The sequence below is a fragment of the Musa acuminata genome, chromosome BXJ3-9, assembly GCF_036884655.1.
Source record: "Musa acuminata AAA Group cultivar baxijiao chromosome BXJ3-9, Cavendish_Baxijiao_AAA, whole genome shotgun sequence".
NCBI lineage: Eukaryota > Viridiplantae > Streptophyta > Magnoliopsida > Zingiberales > Musaceae > Musa > Musa acuminata.
This window is the reverse complement of record NC_088357.1, coordinates 11704229-11728655: the sequence shown is the minus strand read 5'-3', so window position 1 is coordinate 11728655 and position 24427 is coordinate 11704229. Positions and strand designations below refer to the sequence as shown.

The window sequence follows — 24427 nt, the reverse complement described above, 5'->3', positions numbered from 1 at the left end:
TGCCCGGTATACAGTCTCTAGGATATTAGATCGATGATGGACTATAGGTACACGATAACTGAGGAGAAATATGTCTAAAGAATTAGATTCCCTTGTAACGTAGTGGCCTAGTACGTTCGTAGTCGATGAGTCAAGTGAATTATTATGAAGATAATAATAATTATTATGGAGATAATAATTTATTGAACCGAAAGGAGTTCTGATAGGTATGATTCACAACCAGCTCAATATTGGGCCTCAAGGGTCACATATATATGGTAGGCGTTGTGACAAGTAAAGGTTCGGATATATGATATATGTTGGAGGCATTGTCTTATTAGATATCCAATAAGCCCCTGAATTATTGGATCCTCTAGATGAGATCCAATAAGAGCTAATAAGAGATTATTGGGTAGAGACTTACTAATCTAAGAGACTTGGGTAATTGGATAGAGATCTAGTACCAAATATGGTAGGATTCATTAGGGTTAAGTTGACAAGGGACCTTTATAAATAGGATGAAACTAAAGACCCATAGGCTATAGGTTATTTTTAGCTACCTTCTCCTATTCTCCTCTCTCCCTTTGCTCCTCATACTATAGCCCCTATTTAGAGCATGTGGATAGCAAGAAGGGCAGCCCCTTCTTGATTGCGTGGTGCGTGCGAGGAAGAGTTTTGGGTAGCAATTTGAGGAGCATCTTCGTAGCCCCTGCCGTGTGAATCATCGCTAAAGAGGAGGACAGTTGACCTCCTTCATCCTTTCCCACAAATCTATAAGTTTTCAGGAATATACGATCTCCCTAGGTAATTCTCTTACGCGTAGTTTTTTTTGGTTTCGTGGGTTTTTACGCATTAACTTTTATATAATGATGAAAACTTATTTTTTATGGAAATTTTGGGATTTTATTTTTTTGTTCTTCCACTACGCATGTGATGTCACCCTAGATTTCCTAATAGAGAGATCATAACTTGTGGTGATATAGTAATGGAAAGAGTTTCATTTGAAGAAAATATTATAAGTCTACTAACAAAATCATTGTCTCAAATTGCTTTTGAGTGTCACAAGGGTATGATGTGGATCGAACACATAAGTGATTAGTAGGTCAAGTGAGAGATTACTAGTTACAAGTGCCCTACAAGTCAATCACGTGAGTGATAGCACATGTGATGCGCTACATAGTCTTTTTTGTTATTATTATTATTATTATTATTATTATTATTATTATTACTATTATATTTTCTTACTTTATATTGACTGATTAATATATTATAATGTCCTTGAATTTGTGCAATGAGAATTGGATCATGATGAGATCATGATAATAAGATCAATTCACTTATAAAAAAAGATTTTAAATATTTTCGGTCATAGATTACTCGAAAGGGATATCGAGATAGCTGAATAGATTGGTGTACTATATACCCGTCTAAATGATAGAGACAATTATTCTCATAGCTGCTTATGTGGGGACACTAAAAATATAGTGTAGGTGCTCATTGAAGAATGGGTTCACTGAATGATCCGCTCACGAAATGTTGGATGGATAATGACGTATTATTATCATATAGTTGTTCCATAGTTCCAATTGTGTGTCTGGTCCTAGACTTGAGACACCAAGGATGTCTTTTATGAGTATTACACTTTTTGATACCTGACTTATATATTTAAAAGTATTAGATCTAGCACAACTGGTCATTGGGAGTGGTAATTAACTTTACGAGGGCAATTGAGTATCAATACAGGATCATCCACTCTTGATATTATGAGACTAATATCTTATATATTTTCACTCAAGCAAATCCCTGGCTAGGGTCTGCCACTTAATCCATCTAATATCATAGTTATCAAGAAGAATCCGATTAGAGCTAGATTCGAGTAGATTCTGTGTGAGCCTGATAGCACCATGCCTGGTATATGATCTCTATGATATTAGATGGATTAAGTGGCAGAAATCTAGGGGTGACATCATATGTGTAGCAAAAGAACATAAAACAAAATCCCAAAATTTCCCAAAGATATTCGCCATCGTGCGAAGATTGGTCCGCAAAATCCGTGAAACTTAAAACCACATGTGAGGTAGTTGTGTTACCTAGGGAGATCATATATTCCTAATCTCTGCATATTTATAAGAAAGGATGAAGGAGGTCAAGCGTCCTCCTCTCTAGCGTTGATCCACACAACAGGGCTATGACGACGCTCCTCAAATCTCTAACCCTGCTATTGAGGAGGAGAAGGGGAGAGGAGAATAGGAGATGACAACCAAGAAAATCTCTTTCCCAACAAGGACCAGATACACCACTAGGACGACAGAATCGGTGTATGATAATAAGACATCATCAACCATCAAACATTTCGTGAGCGGATCAATTAGTGAACTCATTCTCCAATAAGCACCTACATTGTATCCCTAGTATCCCCACATGAGTAGCTATGAGATCAGCTGCATCTATCATATGGATGGATATACAGCATACCAGTCTGTCCGGTTATCTTATTGTCTCTCTCGAGTAACTTATGATGAAGATTATTTAGGATCCGTATTTAAAAGCGAATCGGTCTTATTATCGTGATCTCATCACGATCTGATTCCTATTACAACAGATCCATAGACATTATAATATATTCATGCAATATACAATATAAAGTGATAAAATATCAAATAATAATAATAAGCAAAAAGACTACGTGTCAAGTCACATGTGTCATCACTCACGTGATTGGCTTGCAAGGAACCTATGACTAGCATGAAGGACTATAGATACATGGTAACTAAGGGCAGACAAGTTTAATAGATTAGATCCCCTTTACTGTTTGGGGACTGTGACATAGTAGCATAGTACATCCATAGTCGATTAGTTAAGTGAATTATTATGAGATGATATTTTATTAAATCAAAAAAAGTTCTAACAGGTGTAACTCATGGTCAGCTCGGTATTGAACCTATAGGGTCACACACATATGGTGGATGACGCAACGAATAGAGGATTGAATATGTGATATCCAATAAGCCCATGCTTTATTGGATCCGTTGGGTAAGACACAATAAAAGCTTAGAGTAGATAATTAGATAGAAATCTAATTTCCATTAAACTAGGATAATTGGATGAAGATTCAATACCCAATAAAGTAGGATCTATTAGGGTTAGCAAAGAGGGCTCTCTATAAAAGGAATATTATACTAAAATGGTTATAAGGCTGGACCCATTTAGCCACCACCTCCCTAACCTCCCTCCTTATTCCTCTAATGATCTACCCCCTCTATGGTGCGAGAGGACAACAAGAGAGTTGCCCCTTTGTTGCTACCCCTGTTTGCATGGTGGTGCATAAAAGCGAGGAAAGAATGCCTTACGTGAGGAGGTGTGTTGTCACTTCATCCATCATGTGGATTACCGTTTGAGAAGAGCTTACAAGAGCTCATTTATCTATGGACTTATCTGCAATTTGAGGATATATGTGAGAGCATCTTACGAATCTTATATAGTTTTCGGTTTCATAAGTTTTTTTTCTCCCAATCATCGCACGAAGATCTTATATCGTTCTTTTAGGAAACTAATTTTATTTTATATTTTTCGTTACGCATGTGATGCTCTCCAAGGTTTCCCAATAATTCATAAGTCTTCCTATTGGCTGGCCTAGGATAAGATTAGGTGAACTACCTGATATGATCTTGATAAGATATGACAATTATTATCATGCATTAATGCGGGAAATATTGGGATATAATGCAATATCATTTTGGGGCTAATCACCCTTACTTAAATATTAGCCTTTGTGATGAATGAGCTAACATGAAACAAAATCATCCCTTTTCACTCGTATGCTCGCCCTTCTCACATTCATCTTGAGATATGTTAAGACTTGATAGTCCACATTAATGCACATCATAAACTAATTTGTTAGGAAAACTCCCATCACCACTCATATGATCGCACTTGTCACTTTCATCTGGTCCCGCATCCGCGAGGGAAGGTGATGGAGTCATCTTGGAATAGTTGACTTCCGAAAATCCACATTAATGCACATCGTAAACTAATTTGTTACGACTCCCGTTACGACTCATATGATCGCCCTTCTCACATTCATCTGGTGCTGCATCAGCGAGGGAAGGCGTAGAATCCTGCCATGGCTGCTTCAATTCTGTCTTCCATTGCAGCGACGGCGAGCAGGCTCACAGCTCGGCTTCGAAGCTCCTCGCTTGCTTCCTCGTCCTCACCATCAAGCCCACGCCTCACTGTCCATGAAGATCTCAAGCATCTACAGAGGACGCTGCTTAGGATCCAGTCCGTGCTCACCGATGCGGAGGTGAGGGAGATCCGGGAGGAGTCGGTGAAGCTCTGGCTGCGCGAACTCAAAGCGCTTGCTTATGATGCCGACGACGTGCTCGACGAGTACAACTACGAGCTGCTGCGGCCCCAAATCGAAGTCAAAGTTGGTGCATCAACCACCGGGAAGAGAAAGCGAGATGAGGGGAGCGATTCGACGGCTGTCCTAGCTGGACTAGCGGACAGGATCAAGCGGATCAGGGAGAGATTCGATGAGATAGCAAGGGAGCGGGAGGCCCTCCACCTGAAGGAAGAAGACGGAGAGAGAAGGCAGGCCACGGTGAGTAAGCCTCTCCCTACGAGCTCCCTTGTGGATGATTCGAGTGTTTATGGCAGGCAGGTGGACAGGAAGAAGTTAGTCAATTTACTGCTATCGGAACGTGGTGGAGACAAGGTTTCAGTGCTTGCCATCGTCGGCATGGGAGGCATTGGTAAAACGACACTTGCCCAATATGTTTATAACCATCATAAGGTCTGTACCCATTTTGACATCAGGGTATGGATCTATGTCTCGGTTGATTTTGATGTGATAAGCATCACAAGAACCATAATCAAATTCATTACTGGGAGTTCTTGTGATGACAGTGAACTTGATCTTCTTCATTCGACTCTGACGAAGCTATTAAACAAAAAAAGATTCCTGCTTGTGCTAGATGATGTGTGGAATGAGCTGCCAAGTCCATGGGAATCCTTAAGCTTCCCCATGGCTTATGCATCGAGTACTAAAATCATGATCACGACACAGAACGAATCGGTTGCTCGGGTGATGCAGACAATGCCACCATATTACTTGGGTGCTTTGGATGATTACTCTTGTCAGTTGTTGTTTGATAGATATGCATTTAAGGACAAGGCACCGGGATTGCCCAACACTCGGATGACACTGGAAGGAATCGGTCGTCAAACGGGATTGTCCAACGCTCGGACGACACTGGAAAGAATCGGTCGTCAAACGAGTTTGCTCAACACTCGGACGACACTGGAAGGAATCGGTCGTCAAACGAGATTGCCCAACACTCGGATGACACTGGAAGGAATCGGTCGTCAAACGGGATTGCCCAACACTCGGACGACACTGGAAGGAATTGGTCGTCAAATTGTCCGAAAGTGCAATGGCTTACCTTTGGCTGCTAAAACACTTGGAAGTCTTTTAAGCTTCGAAGATGATGAGGAGAAGTGGCAGGATATTCTAGAAAGTGAATTGTGGGGATTATTTGATGAAGGGAGAAATGAGATCTTCGCCGCTCTGAGATTGAGCTATTATCGTATGCCGACACACTTGAAGCAGTGTTTTGTGTACTTTTCCTTGTTCCCGAAAGGCTATCTATTTGAGAAAGATCACATAGTGAAGCTGTGGATGGCACAGGGTTATATTCAACCCAGAAGGAGAAGCCGACTGGAAGATGTGGGTGGTTCATACTTTGATGAGCTGCTACAAAGACAGTTTTTTCAAATTTCAAAACTCAGTGATGCTAAAGATGAAAATTATGTGATGCACGATGTCATTCATGATCTAGCAAAATCTATTGCAGGGGAGGATTATATAATCACTGAGGACCATAAATTATCTGATATTTCTGAAGACGTGCTTCATGCAACTCTTATACCCAACAGCAATGATAAAAAAGTGCACAACATCAGAACAGAGAGACACACGACGGTGCAGTTTCAGTTCTTGAATGAGCCCAAACGTTTGCGTACCTTTGTGGTGCATAAGTCCAAACAGTGGTTTCCATCAAAAAGAAATATGTTGGAACAAACTCAAAATATTATATGTATTGAGATGCCAAATGATGTTTTCCAAAGTTTAAGGCTCTTCCGCACACTGGACTTGAGTTTTACTATGATTGAAAAATTACCAGACTCAATTGGCAATTTGATACACCTTCGCTACATTGGTCTTCGGAGTACGAATCTTCGACATTTGCCTCAGTCATTGTGTCAGTTATATAATCTGCAAACATTGGATTTGAAGCACTGCGAGTTTCTTTCGGATCTTCCTAGAGGCATCGGGAACCTCATTAATCTAAGGCATCTCATTCTGCCAATATTGGAAGATCTACATGTCTGCATTCCACCTGGACTCAGAAAGCTGACCAATCTCCAGACATTGCCAATTTTCTATATAAAGCCAGATAGATTTCACTGTGGTGTAGAGGAGCTAAAGGAATTGGTAAACCTCAGCTCTCTTCACATAGTAGGTCCTTACAAGATGGACGAGGAATGGGGTCCTTGGTTGAAGAATATGAAAAACCTGCAGAACGTGAGGCTTCGCTGGTTTTCGTACGACTGTGGACCGTGTGGCTATAGTGACGGTACCAATCTGGAGAATGGTGACAAGATGCTACACAGTGAAATTGGACTGAAACAGGATGATTCTTGGCATAGGATAGGTGCTGAAAAGCACGAGGCTGCATGTTTCGTAGAGAATCAGCGACGGATGAGTTTGATGGAATTGGTTGTCGAGGGCTATAATGGACCGAGACTTCCGAGATGGTTGGGTGATCCGAGTTTTTCCAAGCTTGCTACCATAAGACTAGAGCTCTGCAATGATAAGTGTATCCTTCTCCCTTCGCTTGGCCAGCTTGTGTCACTGAAGCATCTATCCATAGGAGGAATGCAGAGGTTGCAGCGTGTTGACCGTGAATTCTGGGGTGGTGGTATGATGGTTGGCAAGGGATTCCAAGCGCTAGAGACACTTGAATTCACAGAGATGCCAGAGTGGGAGGAGTGGTGTGGGGAGGATGGTGAATTCCCTCATCTCCGCGAGCTCACAATTGGTGTCTGTCCAAAGCTGTTCATGTTTGACTGCCTCCTTTTTCCTTCACTCGTCGAGCTGAAGATATACAACTGCGGAGAGTTGACTTCAATTCCCATATGTCCCTCACTAAGTAGTCTCCTGTTGTGGGGGAAATGTAACTTGGAGATTTGGTTTCCATCTCTAAACCTTCCCAAGCTCCATCACTTGGTAGTTTCAAGCTCTCAGGGACTGAGAACTCTTCATGTGCGTCAGAATGTACCTGCACTCAGAACGCTGTGCGTCGACAACTGTCCAAAACTTTTAGAAGCCACTGGACTGCATCATCTTTCTTCCCTTGTAAGCTTACAGATATCCAATTGCCCTCAGTTTTATATCAAAGAGAAACTTCCATCCCATGTTCAAGTATTGTTATATCCATCTGAGCAAATGCAGAGAAGAAGCATATCAGTCTCCAGGTAATAACCGAATTTATCCAGCATTAGTTTATCGTCTGCAAACCTTCACTCTAGAAACGTTTTTGAATTCTAGTCATGTTAAATCATCTAAGAAGATGTCAAATCAAGGATAAAATAATAGTCTTAATAGTGGAATGTGATTGTGCTTTATGGAGGCCTATTTACCACTAGAATACTTCCTTAGAGCTCTTTTTGCCAATAGAACAGAACAGATTGGAACCTTACTTTTGTTTGAACCCTTCAATGACTATTTATATTTAACCAGACATAAAGTTCCACCGTCGTCAGCTAACTCAAGACAGTTGAGCTTATGAGAGATATCCCTGTAGGTCGGGAATTTGATCCCCACTGTGGCACCTCTGTGCGAATGAACGCCTAGGGCATCATGTAACACACGGAGAATTCTTCATCCGTCTTACCACGAGGAAAATGCAACTTGGATGCTAGATTTCCTTCTTTATGCCTTCCCATGCTACACGAGTAGGTAGTTCAACTTCTTAGGGACTGAGAATTCTTCATTTGCATCAGTATCAACCTGCACTCGAAATGCTGAGACTTGAGAATTGTCCAAATGCTATTGGACTGCATCATCTTGTCTCTCTTGTAAGCTTTCAAAATATCAAACTGCCCTCACTTTTTGTTCACTGTCATCCCATGTTCAAGTTTGTTCTTTGTTGTTTGAGCAAATGCAAAGAAAAAGGAATATGCATCTCCACGTAACATCAAAATTTATCCCGCACTAGTCTATCGTCTGCAGAGCATCACGCTGAAGCAAACATGCCACTGTAACCATGTTAAATCATATTAGCGAATGTCAGATCAAGGAGAAAATGTTGTCTTAGTATTTGACTGAAGATTTTACATGGAGACCTATGCACTGCTATGGTGCTTCACGCCTCTATTTGATTATAGCCTAGCTAAGTACTGGAAACAGTATATACTTGCAGTAGCTTTTGCATGAGAAAAAGTACAATCATGATTGAAACCCAGGACGTGTGTAAACTACATATAATTCACAAATCATTTCTAGAACTGAGTTGGAGAAAAGTAGGATTGATCAATCGAGATGTAATTGCTGCATATGATTGATGACAAATCATAGCTAGAGACAGTAGTTATTCAAGAACAACTTACTTGGTGTTACTTTTGCAGTGACAGAACTGATAATTACACACGGGAGGGGCCTTTGTTCTCTGGACTCTCTCTTGTTCTCTGAACTCTCTCGTTGACTACAAATACCAGACTGCCACTTGGCAAATATGGCAAAGATGGTAAATTTTTAATTCCCCTATTACATGGCAGTTCCAACTCATCAACTTGATGGTGCTTTTATAAACTCCCGGGCATATTAAATTTGGAGCCTAATTTAAATTACTGAACACTATAAAAAAGAAATTTATTGAACACTATGATATATCAAGAAGGTTTGTCAACCTAATTTATTTGATGATATTCACAGCTTCTAGGAACAATTAGCCCATTAATTTTAAGGACACGAAAAAACTCTTGTACTAATTTGCAGAATTTACATTTTTCTTGTTTGCAGGCTGCTGGGAATGAAGCTTTTCAAGCAGGAAATTATAGGGATGCACCGGAACATGGTTCTGCTGCTTTAGCATGCAACACCATATCACGTCCTTTTGCTGTAACATGCTTCTGTAATCCTCCTCCTGCTGCTTATCAAGCCCTGGGACAGATTAGACATACCATTGCAGATTGCGGTGGCATTAGCAATCACAATTGATTCCAGTGATCCAAAAAGTTGCTCGTTTGTTGACGAGTGAAACTATTTTGCTGATAAGCCTTGAAGATAAATACAAACATTAAACAATGTAACCAAGTAGTTCTTTCCGTAGCTTTACTTTGAGATTGATCTGATTGTATCTGAATCTCTTTCAAATATTGGCTTGAACTCAGCTGTTTTTTTTTTAAAGTTGTTTACTGATCGGTTAAACAATAAAATTCAAATGATGAACAGTACTTATTTGCATTTGCTTTAAATGCATGGCAAGCAAATAAATTTAACAGTATCATTTGTGGTTAATCTTTATCAGTTGACGGTCTGCGTGATTACGTTCAGACTCTTCAATTAATAAATTTCATATTTATTTATATTTAAGAAACAAGGAATCCAATAATTAGTGAAAGATAGATATGTGAAATGATTGAAATTGAAGAAATAAGGGATGTTTTAAATACTTAAAATTTTATTTTATTTTTCAAATTTATGGATAACCATAGTTGTGGTGTTTAATTTAATTTGTTCGACGAATGCTAATATATATATATATATATATATATATATATATATATATATATATATATATTTGAGTCTTTTTTTTATCAAGTAATGACTTTATACTGTGATTTCAGTCTATTTGATTAATTTCTAGTGTTTTTCTGTAGATTTTTGTATAGGTGAAAAAAACAGTAGCACTCGTATATCATTATAATACCTAATTTAAAATTAATTTGATAATATAATTGGTTTATGAGATTATAAGGCCATATGGGTCATTTACTATACTTTTAAATAGGCTTACAGAATTTTTGTTGAGGCCACAAAAAACACTATAATAATCATGTTTTTTATCCCTATTTGCATCTTGTTATTCCTAAACTATTAAAGATATCTATTTGAATCTTAATTATTAATTTGTCTGTACTGTGTTTTGCCGTTCATTTAAATAATTTATATTATTTTTAATAGATTTACAATTTTTTATAGTGGTGTAAAAATACTATAAATTATTTTAAAAAAAATAAATGACATAATATTCTTCCTATTTTGTTGTTCTTATTCGTACATTATTATGATATATAATTTAAAGATTAATTTGATAATATAATTTATTTGAGTTATTTATAATGTTTTTAAATATATTTATAATATTTTTATTGATGTGACAAAAACCGGTTATTCAAAAGCACATAACAACGGCCGAAAAAGGATATCGTTAGTGGAGACTCACCTTATTCTAAATATATTATGTAGAAGCAGTAAGATGATACACAGACAACTAGAGGACAAAAAGGATGTTGTGTAGGGGTCACAAAAAGGGCGGCGACTAGGGCAACTTGGGCTCTCTCCTTCCCCAGCTGCCATTCCTTGGTCGCCCCTTCTTAGTCCATCCTCCGAAGATTTGGCCTTGCGTTCGCCTTTACCTGAAGGGCGTCGAGATTGGTGGGGTCGTCTTCTGTTTGAGGCAGTGGAGGTACACTTAGTTTATTCTTTTTCCGTCACTTGTCGTGGAATTTATTATTTCTGACCTTCCTTTTGCTGAAAAGGTTAATATCGTCCCACGATTGTCTGGCGGTTGAATGAGTGGGCTGTTTCCAGGAATTTTCCTTCGGCTCACAGTTTGTTTAGATTGAGATAGGATTCTTTTATTATACTTTTTGTTCGCTTCTGTTAGATCAAATTGGGGTGAGATTGATCATTAGGGAAATAGGAGATTGTGATTCTGTTTAGGCATTCATTCTTAGTCTTCTAAGCATTTCTAGCTTTTTTTTTTAATCTGGTGTTGCGGTGTTTGACCAATCTGTTAGGAGTTGTGTTGACAAGATCAAGCAAGATAGATAGTAGCATGGTCTGAGTCCAGTTTGAGCATGGGGTGTCGTGCTCTGACAGTCTGAAGTTTAAGCAAAGAGAAACTGCAGAGAGAAGGATGGACTCCCAATCATTATTGAAACATGAAACAGGGTTCCTCGGGTGGTTGCAGTTTAGATCATGTCCTATCAATTTCTTCAAATAAAGGAAAAAAGCGTCCATGTGGAATGGATTTGCAGAAACCTTCTTCAGCTGAAAAAAAAAAAATCAATATAATGCTGGGTATCAGTGAAGGCCACTGAAATGCAATTTGTTTATGGCCATGACTTTAACGCATGAAAGAGTGTGCTGCTGCTGCTGCTACTGCCTCTGCTGCAAATATATCTGCTCTTTTGGCCATTTTTGAACACTTTTTATAAACATGGATACTATTCTTGATTATCTGAAGAACATTGGCTGTTTAGTGTTCTTCTTAAACTAGCTAACCTACAATGGGCATCTGAGAGATCTTAGGATAACAATCAAATTTGGTATATTGTAGTGTTTATGATGTTTGTTGTTAAAATACTTTGTGACGTGTGGAGATTATGTTGTTAATAATAATGTGTGGTGTGTGCATCATGATATCAAACAAACTCGGTTTTGGAGCCAATCAACATTTTTCAGATCCATTTTTACTATTTGTTTGACTAGGTTAATCTAGGAATAAATTATTGTTTTACAACAATCGTTTCGTTGTTTGGATTACTTCCTAGGCTTTACACAAATCTTACATTGCTTAGGCTACTATATAAATAATATATACACACATATATAAATGTAATTCTGATAAATGCATGTTTCAATTTTATTATTATGTGTTATTTTATGTTGATTCAGCTAAGATTATTTAGTATCTTCATTGTAAGAACTAAGGCATGCAAAAGGCTAATATTGTAAATATAAAATTATGACTCCATGTGTAGTTATGTGTTGAGATTTAGACATAATAACTAACTAAAATTATTATTATGGCTTCATTATGTGGTACATGTTCAAGAAACAACTAGGAAAACTCACAATAATGAAGCCACAAAGTCAAAAAATATAGAGTCAAGTTTACCTAAAAACGCTTTATGTTCATTAACACCATGCCATTGGTCTTGTAGATCCTATTTCGAAGTTAAGAAAAAAATAAACAGAAATTTCTTGCTTTATGAGATTAAACTTTTAAAAAAATCATGTTAAGTTGCATAGAAAGTGATTAGTGTACGCGTGAGCCATTTTGTTCATTAAATTTAGGTTGTGAGGAGTAAATATTTGCTTTTGTTCCTCCTCATTCTAATATTCATCATCCAGTATTTCATCTGAGGAGTCACTTTATTTTTCTGTTGCCTAGTGTATGATTGATTTCTGAAATTTGCAGAGCTGCAGCCAATCTCTTTGTACTTTGGTTCTCAGTTGTTTTAGAGAAACAGCGCCATTAAATAGAATGTAATGTATTGTTTCTTCCTGATCTCAGTATGCTTGGAAATGACAATTTGTATTACTGTCTATATATAATCACAATTGACCTTCGGTTCTCACATCTTGATTTGGTGTGGAGAAGGATAGTAATATAGGATTGCAAGCAAAGATAAATGCTAAGGAATGGTAAATGCCGAGGTATGATGAAAAAATAAATACAAAGTCAACATTGTTTACCTCGGAACAATACTGGAAATAAAATTAGCATGTAGTAGATAAACTGTTAAGAATTATAAGAGAGTTTACAGTGATATCATGATAATAATGAAACTAGTACTAAGAGAAAGATATATAAATACTCGTCAAGCAAGATTAGCCACCATGTGTGCTAAAAATTGTGGATGGATATCTTCAGAAATTACCAAAATGTGTTAGTAATAGGAGACGATTTTGATGGCCAATACAAGTCGAGTGAGGAAATTATGAAATGGTATATGGAGACAAACATGGGAAGAAATGATATGGCAGCTATCCCTTTAGACTTATTACATTATATTATGTTATAGTTACCAAGGTTGATAGAAATATAATAATCTAACAACGTGAAATTATTGTTGAAGAAAAGCAATATTGGAAATATATATGGTTTAGATCTTTAGTTATATATAACAATCATGCAATTGCCAACTAGGATAAGTAGACTAGGATTAGAAAATTGAAAAGTTATGTTACTGATAAGCTTGATTAGATAAAATAGATCTGTGTAATTTAGAGTATCTAGCAAAATAACATGACAATTGGAAATCCTAAGTTTATGGGGTCTGTTACATGAATCTTTTTCCACCATTAAGCTGTGCAACATCTATAGATTTTTTTTTTTTTTTGGTATAAAACTTATTTATTTCATCCTTTTCGAATGAGCCTTTAGGAAAATATTTTGCTTTCTATCATGCTGATGAAACTCAACATTATTAAAATGTACACACAAAACACAATTTGTTTGGTCAGTATTTATGATTGTTGTATAGCTTGCTTATATGTTGGTTCTAATAAATTTTCCCATTTAAACTATGTAGGAAGCACAATCCTTGAACTGAACAACCAATCATAACAGGTTATGTCATCATGAGTTCATTGTCTGGCTGGATAGCTGGAACTAAATTGCTCAGAATAAATTTCAAGTCAACTGGACAATATTTCCGCTTCTTCTCTACTGGGCATGCACGTTCTTCGCCATCTCTGAATGTAAATCGCCAAGAATTGATCGAGGAAAAAGGAGATGCTTTATATGATGTTAGGAAAGGGAATCATGTTGGTCCCTACCTGAGTTTAAGTGACTGTCAATCTCAAGTTAGCTCCTTCGTAATATGCATAGCTATGTGAATTTCTTTTTCTTTAAAATAAGTTATTCAAGTCAACTCATTACCACTGTCTATATAGGAATCTTTTCTTGGATATCTTCTAATGATGTATCTTCAACTTATCCACAACTTTCATATTCTTGTGGTGACATTATTTCTGATAGGTGTTTGAGATGAATCACTGCATTTATGATGCTAGAGTGATCAGCCCATTTAAGGAGGAATCATTCTTCTTTGCCCGTCTAAATGACCAGTGCATTTCAAAGTTGACAAAAGCATGCTGTAATGTCTTTGCTGACTTCTTCATTCTCATTGTTTGGCTTTTTTCTTCTCAAATCATGTCTAGAATTTTCCACCTAATCTTGTTTTTTTGCTTTTATGTTTTTTAAAATGATTTAAATTGCTTTGTAGCTATGGTTTCTGCCTTATATATATGGCTCTAAATTGGCTGATAAGATCCTAGGGTTTTATCGTAGAAGAAAGAAGATAAAAGGGATGATCACTTCGAGGGGATTGGCCTTCTGGGGTTAGTCAAAAGACTGAATAATATTTCATTGTCTACCGAAAAGGAACGGTTATATCACTATTTATAGAGTTCCACCTAGAGTCCATCAGGACTTGGACTTTTAATAATAAATAAATATTAAATAAATCTCTATCCGGCTTTAACTGAACTAAACAGACTTAATAAATATTATTCAAAAGCTCAGAAAATAAAAGGATCCTAACATTGGCCTGATCTTTACCCATTTTGGACCAATGTTCTAGCTTGTAAAAAGTATATTATCCAACATTGAGAGCTTGTAAATTTTGTTTAGATGATTTGTTTTTGCACGTTTGCATTTTATTATGTTATAAAAGTAAAATCAGATTTTTAAATTGTGATTGAAGTTATGCTCAACTAGGTAATTACGTGCATATTAAATTCTAATGTTGTAATCACCAACATTGTTTGATGGAGATTCTTCTTTCTTTCTTTGTATCATTGAAGACCAATTGCATATAAAATGTTGTACATCTTTATGAAGATTTTGTACAAAAATTGTTCTATGTGGACATGGATGTATGTTGCTCTGTTCAAGTGGTTTCATGTGGTTATTGACATATATTCTTTGTTTAAATGGTTTATCAAGTTCTGTTTCTCGAGTGATGCTTGTTTGCTATTAAGCTACAATGCCAGATAACTGTTACCTATGTATCAATTCATGCTGCATTCTAAACAATAGTAACCTGGGTTTCCTGTTATGCTATGATGCATGATTGACCTCTCTGGCAGATAAGTGATCCTCTTGTTAATGGATACCAAGGTTATTCACTTGAGAAAGAAGCGGAGACATATTTTGCTTCCTGTGGATTAAAGAATGCTCTATATTTATTGAATGCAAAGGATTTAAAAGAGGATCTCTTTGGAATCCTAGTTCCTTGTCCTTTTCAGGTACTATATAATTTACCTACATTGGTTGTATTGTAATGCAGCTTACGTATTAAGAAATGCTTTCATTTTCTCAAAATGGAGGAGAGGTTTAGAATTCATTGCAATGCTTTATATCAATAGGATTACAAGTGCATTACATCTTTATTGGCTGTTTCTCTTATGAGAAGTTAGTTACTAGGACTTGATATCTGAATGAGTCAAGTGAAAAGTTGTTTAAAGATATACAAAAGGAGTTGAAACTTGCTGCAGTTTTTTCTCTGGTATGCAGGTCCATCTCTCCAGGTGCTCACTAAGCAAATTCTAAATTTGCCATTAAAATTATTTAACTAAACTGGATGGCTGTGTGAAGAAGTTTAGCTGCTTCCGTGTCCCATTATCCTTCCAGTTTGTTGTTCTAATGCATGTTTCCCATATCAGTGTTCTATTTGTTGGCATTATTAATTCAGGGCAGCCTGCTGGAATGGCACATGAACGTGTGCTAAGCCATGCTGCCACATGGCTACTCTGGTGTAGCATTGACACTGGATATTAAAAGTAATAACAGTAAAAAATATAATGTGGCTCACCTTTCATAAGACAAACACCATGTTGAGATCATACTTCCTTTTTTTTCCTTCTGAGGTTACTGGATCATCCATTTGTGTATTCTTTTTTCCAAGTTCTATTTGGGTATTTTTGTTGTCATGCAGGAACCTACTGTAGCTAGTCCTATCGCGGATTTGCCTGAAAAGATTAGTGTTACCACAGATGAACCAGTGAAGAAACATCTCAAATTGGAGTATTCCAGCCAACAAAAACAACCATCTGATAATTCTGTGAGTTTTTTTTTTTGTAAGGATGCTTAAAGCATGTTGTTCTGTCACAATGTGCTTGGAAGGGCCTCTCTTTCATTACTTGCCATGTCATTCTTTTACTGATGGATGAAAAGTTATTTCTGCTTACATGTTCTTCTCCATAACTTTGTCATTCTTATTACAGATATATGCTCATTGAATGGATATGTAATAGATATTCTAAAGGCGATTTCCCAGAAAAAGCTCTAAGTTTTGGTTTTTCTTGGGTGGGCCTTCTCATTTCCAAAATTCATAAAGTTATCTCAACTTTTCAAAATGACAAAAATAACCTCATTGACAGCTAAGCTACTTTAATTTTTGAAATTACCACTGAAACATAGCTAAGACTGAACCAGCCAAACGGTTTGGTATAATACTTGTATAAAGTTTTTGAATAGTGTTCCTTATTACAGTGTTTCTGAACACTATAACCTTATTTTAATTAATTAGAAATCCCATCAATCTTTATTATCAACCTTATTGTAGGTTTCAAGGGATTTATTTGAGAGTTTTAAATTGGTTTTTGATTATATCACTGAACCAAAATAGTGTAATTCTATTAAAAAACAATGTAAATAAGTTTCAATTAATTGAAATTTTCACTATCGGTGTCCATCAACCTTGTTATAGGTTTTGAAGTATTGTAAAATAATTTGTATGAGAAATTGAATGGTTTTAGATGAAAATTATATTCCAAGATAATGCATGATAAAAATTCTGAAATTTTCATTTTATCTCAAATTTAGGTCTAAATATTTAAGAAATCTTATAATATTTGTGATTGTGAAGGAATGACAATAAAAAAAAGGATGTGACATTTTTTAATTACAATGTTTTTAAATGAAGATACATTGTTTTTTTTTTTTTGTTCAGTATTCAAAAACACTATAAACGGTTCTGCATAATACTGGATTGTTTCAGCCAAAAGTTCAGTTTGGTCCGAATTAGGTTTTGGCAGCAATTTTTCTTTTTATAATAAGGATATTATAATCTTTTTATAAAGAAAATATGCCCTCTTTGAGAAATATAAAATGGGATGTGCGGTCCCGGAAAATCCAAAAGTTGGGGCTTTTCTCGGGAAATCGCCCGTATTTTAACTCATCTTCGATTTTATAACTTGAAATGGCATTTGAACATAAAGACTTCCTCTGTTTGATAATGTTGTGTGGAATACATTATTAAGGTCTAGCAAACAAACAAAAACTAGATTGAATACACGGCGGTGTGCATGGTTCTTCGACTCAATTTAAGTTTGTGAAGGATATGCCCTCATATTCTTTTATTACTGTTTCAAACCAAACTTAGGTCTAAATTTGAAGGAAGACTTGAACTATTTGTGTAGTAATGGTGCTCTCACTCATTCCTACATGTCTTAAGTTGATGCCACGTGATCTTGGAGAATAATGGAGCATCATATGCTAACTAATGCAACCATTTTATTGTCATGTCACTATGCACAATAAATTTAATTTTTTTCATGGTTATCTATTTATATGTTATGGCGGTCATTTTCTAGAGCTTCCAAGTTTAATTACTTCTCTTTCTGTCTTTTCATGTATCATCCAGTAACAGATCAATTTCATCTATTTGTCTACAGATGTCATGTACTCTTGAATTTGATGGGGCTCCAGCAGGAAAAGCTAGTAAAGGTGGTGCTGGTGTAATCCTTCGAACTGAAGATGGAAGTGTGGTAAATATAGATCATCCTCTTAACTTTGTCTTATATTTTAGATGATTTTGTTTTGTATTATATATATTTTTTTAATGTCTGTAAATAGATTTCTCGACTCCGTGAAGGCTTGGGTGCTGTGACCAATGACACTGCTGACTACAGGGCATTAATTTTAGGCCTGAGGCATGCTCTTAAAAAAGGATTTAAGCAAATTCATGTTCTAGGTGACTCTCAGCTTGTCTGTATGCAGGTTTGCAATTCAACATGTTATAGTATTTGACTATCTCTTCGACTGTTTTCTTACATTGGATGGTTAGTCATCTGGCATGTTTTTCATTTTTGTAGATATTTACTTTCAGCTTCTCGATTCTCTCCTCCTTTCCTTTGTATGCATGTAAGAGAAGGATGGACTGATAGTTTGTATCCCCCTTTGTCAAATAGGGTTGACTACCTAACTAGAAAGTAGAAACATTGCTGATGTGGCATAAGTATCATATTTAACGGTTATATCTTCTAAAACACAAAAATATGAAAAAAAATTTAAAGTTAAGACTGCTGCAGTTAATTATAGATCTTCATGTCTAAGCATATTAATTTGAATTGCATCAAGGTTGGACCTTAGGTGGACTGCTGCAGTTAATGGAGATAAAGTCTAGAACAAGTAGTTTACAACTTCCACTGTGCCTAAGCATTTAAACTTGTATTGCATTTGGATTGGATCTTACAACCATCCAGGGAATGACATTTTCTATGTGCAAGCATGCTATCCGCAGGCCATTCTGAATGAAACCATACATTTCTTTGGTTCAGTTTAATCTACCTGCAATCTCATCTTTAGTCTAACAACAATGCTCCATGCTTCTCACAAACAGGTGCAAGGTTTGTCTAAAGCCAAGAACAAGAATCTTGTTGACTTGTGTGAGGAAGCCAAAGCACTCAAGGAGATGTTTGTATCATTTAGTATAAGCCACATTAAAAAGGTATGTAGAATATCTTTTATTCATATATATGTAGTATCATTTTGTATCATTTTGGCATATGACTGTAACGCATAGTTAGTAATCAAATCAGGAAGCAATTCGCCAAGTCTTGGGTCATTGAGTCGTCCGTCAAGTCGATCGATCAATTAGTCAGACTGCATGTTTAATTAATGAATATTTTAAATTAAATAAAATAATTTAAAATTATATGCATTAAAACTCTAAAATACTAAAATTAATAAAAAAGAAAAATCTTCGGCAAATGAAAATAAACCTTCAATTGTACAGAATATGACAAATAATAACATCAATCAACCAACACTATAAGTATAAACCTTTATCCAAATTAAATAACATGTGATAATATTTAAAAGTTAAGAAGTTAATACGTAATTCAGTTACTTGAGCAAGAATATTGATATAGATGTAACGTCCATGTATGATGAAAGTCAAAGTGAAAGTTCCATTAATAAAATGAAGCACAATAAAAGAGACAACAACGAGAAGATCACCTTAGGAACAAGAGCGACACAAGAAGAGGAGCAGACCGTAGAGTACCAAAGGAGAAGAAAAAAATAGAAGATACAGAAAGAAGAAAAAAGAGGGTTTGGGAGAGAGGAGGTGAAGAGAAGACACGGAGAGGAGGGGTAGAAAGAGAGAATGGTGGTGGAGGGAAATGAGGATACAACGGGGGAAGATGGCCGAAGGAAGAGAGGTTGGGGAGAAATGATTACATTAGGAAGATTGTCTTTTTCTCACCTTAATCCTTATTAAATTGTCATGTCCTATAAAGCAAATAATAAGAAAGATTTAAGCTAAGAGTACTTACGTAATATTAGCTAAATTGCATATTCGGATCGGTTTTATGTAACCCAGCCGATTCCAACAACCAACCAGGCCAATTGTTTTATTTCGGTTTTTATCATAATTGATCCAATAAGTGAATCAGATCAGTTAATGATCCAATTCCAATTTTCTCAGTTCGACCATCTGGTTCAGTCAGGTTTTGTTAACTAAGCTATATATTGATACTATGAGACCGTGTCTCATGTTAGTTTTCTTTATCACCTTCCATTGGAGGAGAATGCCATTCTATTGACAATTTAAAGTCAAAGAAAGTTGCACACAAAACAATGCATGATAGTATGAAACAATGTAATTTGCTTCATTCAAGCAACAATATCAATCTTTAAGGTAGTTTTATTTCTGATCTAGGAAGTGCCATGATTAGCTTATTATGTTCTCCGGTAGCATCACGTCAAGCTGCTTTTCTGCAACCTCATGGATGAGAGTTTTGAGTTACAAAAACAGTACCTTGGTCAAATTGCATAAAGATACCGTTCCTAAATACCGTATCATTACATCATGCACTAGGCTATTTCTCCCTAAATTAAAACCGTCTCATATCATGCTTTCTTTTGTCATTGAATGTGTGTAATAAAATTGCCTTTCTTTATTACTGGTGAAGGCAATGAATTCTGATGCTGGTTCCCAGGCAGCTTTAGCTATAGATCTTCCAGGTCTGGAAGCGAGTCAAGATTTTGTTTATGTTTTTCAAAATAAAGTTCTCTGGGGTTAAAAGCATTGACATGATTGATCATCCTGCAGTTGGTGAAGTCCATGAGGAGTCTAGTGAGACTTGCTAATCATGATGCTGAGGACAGTTGTTTCTTCGAGTGCTCCCTTCAGTGAATGTAGAAAAACTTCACAGCTACACATTCTTGCTTGATATGCTGTTCATTAGTCACTCGATTTTGTTTATGTGCAATATTGTAGAGATGCGTGAATACTCACTTTTTTTTATTGCTAGATGATGTGTCGTAGAATGAGAAAAAGAAGTGAAACGTTCTACTTTCAACTGTTGAAGATGAAGATGGGATAATTATGCTGCTGCTGTGGCTGCCTTCGGTTTAGTCACACTCTTCTCTTCTCTTTCTCTTTGAGTATTAATGTAATTTGGCCTATGGGTTGGTCCGCCGAGAAGGTAAACTACTATTCTCTTTCTCTTCTCTTTCCTTCTTCCTCGTGCTTTTATGGAGGGTCTTAATCTTTCTATCAGGTGGACTTCACCACTTTAACATTACTGCCTCACTATTTGGATGCTGTTAGTTCTGAAAGTTTGAGGTAAAATGGAAATACACTAATTTTGTGCCCTTACACTCATAGATGATGGCTGTTACACTCATTTTCAAGATCATGTTGAGAAGATTTCAAATTTGGGTATTAATGTTTTGAATTCACAGACAAAAAAATATTGATTCACTATTTGTATGAAATCAGGGATATTTATTTTTCGAATTTGACTTATTTTTATTATTATTTTGAAAAAGTGTAACAATATTCATTTATAAGTGTGACAGTGTTCAAATAGTGAATCAATAATGATTTATTGAAGATATTTATATTTAAATTTGGCGTGTTTTTAGCATGATCATGAAAGACAAGTATAATAACGGCATAAATTTTATCAATTTTACCTTAAGACTTTTACTCTATACTTATCTTCAATTTGGAATATTTCATTATGATTTTGAAAGCTCTTATGTTGGTATTCATATATGAATATAATGATATAAATCTATATTATCTCAAACTTTTACAAGAGAAAGGCAATAACATCCAAATAGTGAATCAATAAACTTTTTTTTATTTTTTATGAAAATTTAGAGAATAATTATATTCAAATGTAACACATTTTCAGTATGATTTTGAAAACGGGAGTAATAACATGTTTCATGAGCATTACGAGAGGATAGCAAAGGAAGTTGATGGGTTGTTCTCAAGTAAAGAATTAACATCATTTGTGAAGAGAAAGAGAAGAGGGTGAGAATAATGAAAGAAGCCGAAGATGAGAATTATTCTCAAAGAAAAAGTCCAATTATCGATAAGAGCAAAAGATGATAGAGAAAATAAAGAGATCATAAGATATAACAAAGAAAGATAGACATGACATATCAAGACACATATGAATTTAAGATAAAAATATATTTATTAAAAATGATATTGTTTAGTGAGTTTTTCAAGGATCCCAACTAAAAACCTCCTCTGGCCTAAATAATTACCCAAAAATATAGTTCTTCCGGATAAATTACCCAAAAATATATTTAGACACTTGACCTAAATAATTGGACTCCTTTGACTTCCTATTGTCTTAAATGCTAATATTCTTTAGAGAACATTTTTAATCTAAGGAACTAGCCGTTGGCGAAGGGGAATCAGGCAACGGTCAAAATGGAGGACCGACGGCTCTCTCGCCCAATCCCTCCCCTCTTTAAATCCACCCACCTCGTCGCCTCTCTCTCTCTCTCTCTCTCTCTCTCACTCTCGCTCTCAGTGATCCGATACAAAGCGAGGAAGGCAGGACACCCAAAATGACGAGGAGAGAGAACCCAGACGTCCACGACAACATCCCCACCACCACCCCCGCCGCCGCCGCCACTGCTCCCTCGGCCGCCAAGCAGCCGGCTCCTGTCGCCAAGGGCCCCGACGGCCACTCTGTCCTGAAGAGGTCTTACACCCTTCTCCTCTTCCTCTTTCTTGCTTGCTTGCTTTTCGCGGCTCTTCTTCTTCTTCTTCTTTCTGAAAGATCAAGAACGCTCACAAGAAACGAATTCTCCTTTTTCATCGTCATCTTTCCTTGTGTACTCTTGAGCTCTCCATTGTCCTTCCAATCTTGCTGCTTCTTGTGACTCATCTTGCACTATAGCCATCTGTTTTACTCGATCGGAGGTAAAGATGTCATCTTTGACGACGACATCTGGTTCTGGTCGCTCTTTGATCATTTAGGCTGCAGCAAATTTATCTCTCTGCCTCTCACCATCCTTCCTCTCTATCTAATCCGCCGAAAGATCTCTTCTTTGAATTACGAGACCCGGTCTCTGCATGCTTTCTTTTCTTGTATCCTTTTTACTGCACGCTGACCTTGACTCTCTTGCTCTCTTAACAGATTGCAGTCGGAGCTCATGTCCTTGATGGTAAGCAAGAAGAAGATTACTCCTGGGATTCGTCAACCAATATGACACGTCTTCTTGACGATCCCGTTTACTTGCTTGTGTTGTTCAGATGTGTGGGGATCCGGGGATATCAGCCTTTCCGGAGGGAGACAACATCTTTTATTGGAAAGGGACCATTCATGGCAGCAAAGAGACAGCGTACGAAGGCATGGTCTACAAGCTCTCCTTCGCCTTCCCCACTGACTACCCGATGAAGCCTCCAAAGGTGAAGTTTGAGACCGCCTGCTTCCATCCCAACGTCGACGTCTACGGCAACATCTGCTTGGACATTCTTCAGGTACGCGGCAGATGGAAGTCCTCCCCATGTTTTCCTCCTTCTCTATGCAATCTGCATCAATTTCGATGGTTGTTTTGGATCATCAGGATAAATGGTCATCTGCGTATGACGTGAGAACCATTCTGCTGTCAATCCAGAGCCTTTTGGGAGGTAAGCACGAGATCCGATGGATACACACAAGAGTTTTACTCCATTAGGATATGAGAGTGCTGATGTGATGATGATTGTTGCAGAACCCAACAATGAGTCGCCTCTCAACACCCAAGCAGCAGCACTTTGGGTGAATCAAGAGGGTGAGTGCATGATGTGATGATCATCCTCTCCTGTTTTGAGATCAAAGAAATCAATTCCTCGTTTGTGTTTCTGAATGCTGTCCCTGTTTCTAATGCAGAGTTCAGGAAGATGGTGGAGAAGCTGTGCAAGCCAACCTAGTTCATGCAATTCTTGCAACTATGTATCAGTAGTCCCACGTTGGGGAGAGGACAGAGCACTCATGTTCCATTCATTCATTGTTTCACCTCTCTCTCTCTCTCTCTCTCTCTCTCATTACAGCAAAATAGTGGAACATTTACTTGATTTAAATGAATTTGTTTATCATATTTTGTCATTGCATGTTTATCTAAATGAGCTAATAATGTTTATATTATTCTGAATTGCTCTAGAATGGTGTGCTAAGGAGAGTTGCTTCCCACCTGTTAGGGGTTGGGGTGTTCAGATCCAACTAAAAACTCAACTTATTATTTAAATAATATATATATATATATATATATTAAATAAATTGATTCGATCCAATAAATCGATTGAACCTTATCACAATCTAATTACATCAACACAATAATATTTATAAAATTGAGCCTATATCATATGTTACGTCTGATTTGATTATCAACTTATGGAATTCAAGTATCCAAAAAAAATTTATAAAATCGATTTGATCCGAATCGAACAACTAAACTAAGGAAGAATATCTCAGACTAGAATCATTTATAATTTTTGAAAATTAAATTATTGGTTTCAATTTGATTTTATTTTTTTTATTCGGAGGAAGACGATAATAGAGTTGATGGTATTTCATTGGTGTTTTGTACTATTAATAAATACTTTATCTATATTTAAAACTTCTATGAGTTATAAAAAATTTTAAGAATTTTAAATTTGCATGGTAATATAATAATAAATTTACACGCTATGTATGCATGGGATTATTCTTTTCTATAATTTTGTTTTTATAGTTATGACTTAGAAAATGTCCTCAACTTTTGTACATATATTAGTAACGAATTATAACGGCTGTTACAACGAGAAACAACGGATTGTAACAGTCGTGATGATTGCTATATCC

General features: G+C 36.4%; 3 protein-coding genes across 10 annotated transcripts; all 3 read left to right on the top strand.

The window, feature by feature from the left end:
- The first annotated feature begins 4016 nt into the window (after positions 1–4016).
- On the top strand, positions 4017–9434 carry LOC108951216 (putative disease resistance protein At3g14460). 2 transcript variants are annotated; one of them, XR_001975530.2, is made up of 3 exons: positions 4017–7518; positions 8671–8789; positions 9065–9434. XR_001975530.2 is itself a non-coding variant. In XM_065166033.1 (2 exons), exons 1-2 carry the CDS (start codon positions 4103–4105, stop codon positions 9132–9134), a joined length of 3486 nt encoding a protein of 1161 aa, XP_065022105.1. In that variant the 5' UTR covers positions 4017–4102; the 3' UTR covers positions 9135–9434. The 2 variants fall into 2 exon arrangements, 1 of the variants encoding a protein (XP_065022105.1); XM_065166033.1 differs by lacking the exon at positions 8671–8789.
- Positions 9435–10480: 1046 nt separating this feature from the next.
- LOC135650003 (uncharacterized) lies at positions 10481–20958 on the top strand. 7 transcript variants are annotated; one of them, XR_010501445.1, is made up of 10 exons: positions 10529–10733; positions 13591–13876; positions 15152–15310; positions 16000–16125; positions 17741–17833; positions 17922–18065; positions 18688–18795; positions 20264–20315; positions 20404–20779; positions 20855–20958. XR_010501445.1 is itself a non-coding variant. In XM_065169040.1 (10 exons), exons 2-9 carry the CDS (start codon positions 13640–13642, stop codon positions 20439–20441), a joined length of 957 nt encoding a protein of 318 aa, XP_065025112.1. In that variant the 5' UTR covers positions 10529–10733; positions 13591–13639; the 3' UTR covers positions 20442–20489; positions 20606–20958. The 7 variants fall into 7 exon arrangements, 6 of the variants coding, with proteins under 6 accessions (XP_065025115.1, XP_065025114.1, XP_065025113.1 ...); XM_065169040.1 differs by having other exon boundaries at positions 20404–20489; positions 20606–20958; XM_065169043.1 differs by having other exon boundaries at positions 10481–10733; positions 13591–13864; positions 20404–20958.
- Positions 20959–22135: 1177 nt separating this feature from the next.
- LOC135650004 (ubiquitin-conjugating enzyme E2 19-like) lies at positions 22136–24330 on the top strand. Its single transcript, XM_065169045.1, has 6 exons — positions 22136–22303; positions 22742–22769; positions 22858–23085; positions 23172–23235; positions 23319–23378; positions 23477–24330. The coding sequence occupies exons 1-6, from the start codon at positions 22167–22169 to the stop codon at positions 23515–23517; spliced, it is 558 nt and encodes a 185-aa protein (XP_065025117.1). The 5' UTR covers positions 22136–22166; the 3' UTR covers positions 23518–24330.
- Positions 24331–24427: the final 97 nt, after the last annotated feature.

Bases quoted from the DNA above. Each gene is read 5' to 3' on its own strand.
- LOC135650004 (XM_065169045.1), top strand. From the start codon at position 22,167: ATGACGAGGAGAGAGAACCCAGACGTCCACGACAACATCCCCACCACC. The intron at 23,086-23,171 runs GTACGCGGCAGA...TTGGATCATCAG, and splicing joins TCTGCTTGGACATTCTTCAG to GATAAATGGTCATCTGCGTA. The intron at 23,236-23,318 runs GTAAGCACGAGA...TGATTGTTGCAG, and splicing joins AATCCAGAGCCTTTTGGGAG to AACCCAACAATGAGTCGCCT.
- LOC108951216 (XM_065166033.1), top strand. From the start codon at position 4,103: ATGGCTGCTTCAATTCTGTCTTCCATTGCAGCGACGGCGAGCAGGCTC. The intron at 7,519-9,064 runs GTAATAACCGAA...TCTTGTTTGCAG, and splicing joins AGAAGCATATCAGTCTCCAG to GCTGCTGGGAATGAAGCTTT.
- LOC135650003 (XM_065169040.1), top strand. From the start codon at position 13,640: ATGAGTTCATTGTCTGGCTGGATAGCTGGAACTAAATTGCTCAGAATA. The intron at 15,311-15,999 runs GTACTATATAAT...GTTGTCATGCAG, and splicing joins TAGTTCCTTGTCCTTTTCAG to GAACCTACTGTAGCTAGTCC. The intron at 20,316-20,403 runs GTCTGGAAGCGA...ATCATCCTGCAG, and splicing joins TTTAGCTATAGATCTTCCAG to TTGGTGAAGTCCATGAGGAG.